The sequence below is a fragment of the Asparagus officinalis genome, chromosome 8 (genome assembly GCF_001876935.1).
Source record: "Asparagus officinalis chromosome 8, Aspof.V1, whole genome shotgun sequence".
Classification (NCBI taxonomy): Eukaryota; Viridiplantae; Streptophyta; class Magnoliopsida; order Asparagales; family Asparagaceae; genus Asparagus; species Asparagus officinalis.
In genome coordinates this window covers 83,348,117-83,354,830 of record NC_033801.1, presented here as the reverse complement: position 1 = coordinate 83,354,830, position 6,714 = coordinate 83,348,117, and the positions used below count along the sequence as shown (strand labels likewise).

The 6,714-nt window shown below is 36.4% G+C and overlaps 1 protein-coding gene across 1 annotated transcript in view; it reads right to left on the bottom strand.

Moving 5' to 3' along the window:
* LOC109821451 (protein SCO1 homolog 2, mitochondrial) overlaps window positions 1–3,412 on the bottom strand; it is a 6,960-nt gene extending 3,548 nt beyond the window's left edge. The window contains exon 1 of the mRNA XM_020387636.1: window positions 3,360–3,412. Coding sequence (XP_020243225.1) covers window positions 3,360–3,412 — 53 coding nt within the window. The remainder of the gene's footprint in view (window positions 1–3,359) is intronic.

Here is a 6,714-nt window from a genome sequence, read left to right as displayed (position 1 = left end):
CCCACCTCTCCCCCTTCCCCCCCCCCCCACGGGCACAGAAAGGAAAAAAAAAAACAACAAAAACAAAAGGTTAGGTTCCATCCAACAGGACCATATACGGAAATACTCTCTCCTTTGAGAAGTCTAACTTAGCAAATGTCAATCTGAAGTTAACCCTCTAAGTTCTTGCTAGTTGCTACCTTCCTAGCCCCCGAAATTGTAAAGTCGATATGAGGCAATCATAAGCATAGTTTGGCAAATGATTGGCACAATTAACTAACATAGCAATTTGAGCTCGCCTTACTAAAAATGAAGGTTGGAAATTCTCCAAGTCTAAACACTCATCTAGAAAGACAGCAGGAAAATAATCGAAATTACTACATGGAACTGTTTAGTTCTCTTGAGGCATAAGATCAGCAAAAAGAACAAATGAAACACATTTTGGAGTTACTTCAAAGAAAAAAAGAACAAAGAAAAGTAAAGGATCACAACTATATTGCTCCTTTATCTCTGGTAACACTTTTATAGCTATACTGTTGTATTGGCTTGAATTGGAGGCAGCAGCAGGAAACCGGTTGGGTGGGCTGCCCTATTTGACCACCAGTAGACAAGCTGGTCCACCACCAGAGAGGCAAACCAGTCGGACTACCTGCAGACCAGTTCGGCAATTTAAAGCACAGTCAGACCCATTTTGATTGGATTTTTTAGTCGCTTTGGAAGACACAAATTTAACTATATCAATAGGGTTACTCCCTCAGGTCTAGGGTTTGAGGGGGACCAAAAAGAGAGGATAAAAAGATAGAAAAAGAAGAAAAAACAATTATTCTCGTAAAGTTTTACAAGAAAGGAGATGACTCTTATGAGCTATGATACATGGGTACTTCTATTAGGAAGCCGTTCCGATACCCGACAAGTACCTGTACCTGCACCCAAATCTCTTGGAAACCTCTTGAATACATGTATACGTTTATTCGGGTCTATACTCAATTATATAAGACATGTTTTGATTTAAAACACTCCTCATACACTCAATGGATGTATTTTCTACACATCTATTTCTTATATATTGATCTTATGTGAATAAAAAACAATATTGATCTTATGTAAATTATTAATTTTAATGCATATAACTATACGTAACATGCATATATATAGCCGTGTCCCCGTACCCTACCTTTTACGAATTTGTCGTGCCCCGTACCCACACCCGTACCGTACCCGTACCCATGCAACCTAGCTTATGAGGGATCAACAAGAGAAAAGAAATTATTGTATCTTCTTCTTCAAGTAATAAAGAAATATCCCTTTCTCCCGTGAAGGTAAGCTTATTACCGAACCACGAAAAAAAACTCCTTTTTTTGTTGTCGTACGTTTGTCTTGTTCCCACAAGCATTTCCACAATAAATCTTAAAAATCGTGACAATTGGTATCATACTATATCGTTGTGAAGGTAATCCTAACATATACTAGCTTCTAAATAAAATGTTCACACTTCACGCACTAGCTGATATAACCAACGCCAATTAATATGTATCTAATGTAACTAAGTTCTGCAAAAAAGTTTCTAATAATTCTAGGAAATTCAAGAGCTATAGTTATTTTAAGCCATTATATTTATTTAATACTAAATTTGCACTGCTATGGATGTTTTAATTAGAAATTTAGAGTAATTTTTTGTTTAAATAACATATTCAGATCTGCATTTTACTCAATATTCATTTATAGCCAACACTTTATTTGATATCTATGATCCTCCTAAGCATGTTGAGTCTTAAAACAATATAGGTTTAAGTTACCATACAGCTTCTAGAAAGGAATGTTTATATGTATCTCATGTTCAACAAAGTGTTAAAAAGTAGGGTGCAATTAGATCCAGATTTTCAAAACTAACTCATATTTTTGGATATAAACTCATGTACATAGATTCTGGGCCTCGTAGACTAAAGCTTGGGCACTGAATTGGTCAGCTACTGTCAAAGTAAAAAAGGTACAGGCGTGGCCAATAGATATAGGCAATTTACACACAAAACCAAATGTTCGTTATGTGTGATTAATACTTCTAGACTTCTAGTACATATTCGTTCTAGTACATATTCACATTTTAAGAATAAAGTGATTATCTTAGTGAAACTAAGCTCGAGTGCAAAAGTGCTACATGATTAATAAGCAGTGCTTCCGATATTTTCTTCATATATGCGAATAATATATAAAACATTAAAACTTTGGCTGTACATGTTGCAAAAGATGTAGCAAAAGGCGAAGAGAGTGTTATAATTATTCTGCACCTCAAGAGTAAATTGAAACACACTATAAACATCTCTGAAGCACCTCTAGATCAACTTTATAGCATTATCAAACTAGTCATTAACAGGATGAGAAGTTTGTTCTCGGTTGTTATGCCACAAAAATACTCTACATACCACATCAGCATCCACGCATCCTCCCGTGACCGCCACATGAGGGGAGAAGAGTAATTCGACAAAAACCACCCTGCTCTCGATAAGAGCTTGGGAAGTTAAAACCCCATAAAGAGCTCAGGATAAGACGGGCTCGGGACCGAGACATCCTATAAAGGGCTCGAAAGGCACGCAGACTATACACTAATCTAAAGGGGTCTGTGACAAGACTGTTAGCCAGGTGAGAATATCGCACTACACGCGTGCCTGCCATTCGCCCTCTCGCCCTTCTTGGGAATAAAGGAAAATGGTCAAAGAATAAACCCCCTCATCTAATTGATCTGATGTCACCACATGTATTCTCCCACTCTCTCACATATGAACAGTACAAGCCTATGATAAAGTGATGAACAGTGGTTAACTTTCTCTAACCTAGCTCTTACTAGGGATTCTGCCACACTTACTATTTTTCTACCATTTTTAGCCAGATTCTAATTTAATCATCAAAGGGCATACCGCAGCCCCACCCCCAGCAAGCTGTTACCTTGCGCAGATTATGGTGAAGGTAGTGGATTCTGACCGTCCGAGTTCCAGTTCCCTTACATGGGTGAATGTCACGGGCAGAGACTCCACATTATATTGTGTCTTACTTGTTAAGACTTAAAAGAATCGATGCATACCAAGAACTGGCTACAAATTTATTAGCCAAAAGAGAATAGTTTGCATTTGCACTGCATACTTAAAGAGCATCTAGAATCATGGACATAGAGCACCAAAATGGTTATGCCAGTTGTTGTAAACCATTTGAAGTTGGCAATGAGCTACTAAAAAAATAGACACAAGAAAAAAACGAATCCTGAAATTATGGATACCCACCGACTGCACTGAGACGAACAGAGTCATTTTATATATATCGTGACTTGATTCCTACCAATCATATTAGGAATTTGTAAACCTGGGGGTATTTTGGGAACTGCACATTACCTGTTACGAAGAGGAGAAGAAGAAGCAAGCCTCAAAAAGCGGAGACCGGCCATCATGGTTCCAAGAGAAAAAGAAGGGGGGGGGGGGGGCTGGTATTTTTGGGGGAACGGCTAAATTTCGGAGCCACGGCCTCCGATGGGAAAAGAACCGGAAGAAATATGGAAGGATTTTTTTCCCGGAGGTTTTCCCAAAAGGGTCCTCTTTGTTGAGGTTTAGGAAGAAGGAAACCCCTCGGCAAGTATGTTCGCTGCCCAACTATGTCGTGGGTCGGGTACGCTTGGATCCGATAAACTTGGCCCGCTTAATGGCTGATTATTTCAGCCCATGATCTTCACTTATGAACGGAACGCAAAAGTAAGGGTTATTTTAGGCTGGTCCAAAACAATACACTCTGCCAGTTTAAAGTTGGGGTACAAGTGGGAAACGATTTTCAAACAATTTACATATAATAAAAGATTGAAACCTTATATATTAGATTTTGTACTATCAAATAATAATAAACTTTTATGGACGTGTTTGGCAACTAGGAAATTACTAGAAAGTAGACCAAAAATTAAAAAACGACTTTTACTTTCTAGTTTTTTACCCGTTTGGCACTTGGAAAATGTCTAGAAATTGAACGGAAAATGGAGGATGTCACCGAAGCATTTTTATCTCTTTTAGTTTCTCAAAATTTTGAAGAAAGTTGATGGAAAGTGGATTTTGGGGAGAGAGAATATAATGTTTTATTTAAAAATGGCTAAAAGACTCATTTGGTCCCTGTACTAAGGCTCCATATGCAAATTGGTCCTTGTACTTTTTTTCTCTCAAAATTTTCTCAATTTTGTCCCTACACCACATCTTTGTTTTAAACTAAGCCCCTTGTTACCAACCACTAAAACTTGGGCGTTAGAGTTTTGTTTATGACTATGTTACCGTCATTGGCATGGCAATAGATTTCTTTTTTTTTTTTTTTTTGAGAAAGAAACAAGGGATATACCTTGTCATTCGTATTAATAAAAAAAATAGGTACAAAAAAGGATACGAATTGTATCCAGGAAATAGAAAAAATAGTTTCTCAAGACTAAAGATATATGACTTTCTTCTTCTAGACATCCATGAAAGTGAAGAGAGGGTCTTGCCGTCATTCACCGTTGCCACAAATATAGGAAAGAACCAAAACTAGCTATATATTTAGTAACGAGAAACTAAATTTTCTATAACCCAATAAAACAAAAGGTGAAAACTACATAAAGTATTTTTTGTACATATATACAAAATATTATCATTCAAAGCACTTGTAGATAATCAAATGCTTCTTCGAATTGGCTCTTCCTCCAGCTTAGTTTTTATCTTCTGTGGTGCAGATCCACTTCCAAAGCCTGCCCAATCATATAGACCACATATTGCCAAGTTAATAATAGACTTGAAAGAGAAATCTATTTGATCAAAAATGCATTTATTTCTCGATGTCCATAAACTCCAACAAACAGAGGGAAAAATGCTTGACCAAAGAAGTCCTTTCATCTCATGCAAAAGCTCATCCAAAGAATTTGGCCAAGTGAAAGGTAAGTAGTAGCGCATGAAGTGTTGTCATACTCGCTTGGTTATAGGACATGAAAAGAATAGATGTTCTCTAGACTCTGATTCTATCCCACAAAAAGAACAAGTAATATCCCCATTCTAACCTTTTAATTGGAGAACCTCCTTTGATTGTAGTCTGTTATTTATAAGAAGCCAAATGAAGATATGAACTTTAGAAGTGTTGATAATAGTGTATTGTAGTGGGTTTTAGTCCCACATTGGTTGTGAGAACACACCTCACCCTTCTCTACTTATATAAATATATGTGTACACTAAATATTTAACTCAAAGGGAAATTTACCCAAGACTCTCTCTCTCTCTTACTTTAACATGTTACCAGAGCAACCCAGGTTCAAATCCCACCGGCCACGAATTAAATACGGATTTTCTAAAAATTAACACCGCTACGTGAGTCCATGTTTCGACCCATAAAAAAGGGCGCTCGACCTGCGGGGGCATGTTAGAACTAATATAAAACTATAATCCTTGATCCTTATCATAATTTCGAAGTTTTAGTGTAATGGTTAGAGGAACAAAATTTAAGATGAGTGTGGAGGAAATTAAAAACATCGGAAGCAGAATAAAATAGAGAATCCTCTTCGAACTGAACATGTCGAGATATATGAACTCGACGAGATGCAGGATCATAACAATGATAACCTCGATGTTCCGAACTAATTCCTAAATAAACACAGAGAACAGCTCTGGGAGACAATTTATCACGTTCGTGAGATGGCAGAAGAACGAAACAGCGACAACCAAAAACACTTTTCTCCATGGCTCTTTTTCCGAGACAGTATATATGCAACCGCCTCTAGGATTTAATATTCCTATGGGACATGTATGTCTCCTCACTGTGCTGTTTATGGTCTTAAGCAGGCACATCGTGCTTGGTTTGAGTGTTTTCGCGATGTCGTGCTCAAGGTGGACTTTATGGAAAGTCATCAAGATGCTTCTCTGTTTGTTCGAACTACATCGTGTGGCAGAGTTTTATTACTTATATACGTAGATGATATGATAAATATAGGTGACGATATAGCTGGTATACAGTACGCAAAATCTCAGTTACAATGATGCGACATAAACATGTACCAAAAATGTTACAAGTGCACAACCGTGTTAAGTTATAGTATAAAGATATCGATCCACGATGAATGTGTTTTGTAGGAGAAAATATAAAATCGGTTCTTATGTTGTGTGCGTGACAAATAGGAGTGATGAGTGAATGTGATTGTGGAGAGATGAAAATGATTATGTAAATGAATATATTTGAGAGTGGAAGTGATAATATAAATGTGATCAACAAGGCAAGAAGGAAAAATTAAGAACAAATAAAAATCAAGAATGTAAAGATAGCGGATTCAATTAAAGATATGGGTAATCTAGAATTGAATCCACTTCTTAGAAAAAGGTGATTCCCTAGAGGGTTCTAGCCTAAAGACGAATCAAAGAAAATAAAAATGAACAATAAGAAAAACTAAACCCAAGAGGGTTCTAGCCTCAAGGTGAATAGTACAATAAATTAAAATCTAACTACAAAATAAATTACAAAATCTAAACTACAAAATAAATTAAAAGAATTAAATGCAAGAAAATAAATCTAATCTATAGGCATGAAATAAATCTAAAGCAAAAGGGTTCTAGCCTCTTGGCTATTTAAACAAGAAAATAAAATCTAATTACAAGCATTAAAATAAATCTAAACTAATAAGCAATAAAAGAGAAATAAGAAAAACAAACCTTCAAATTAATCTCCATCTTCATCTTCATCTTCATCATCCAACAAAGAGAA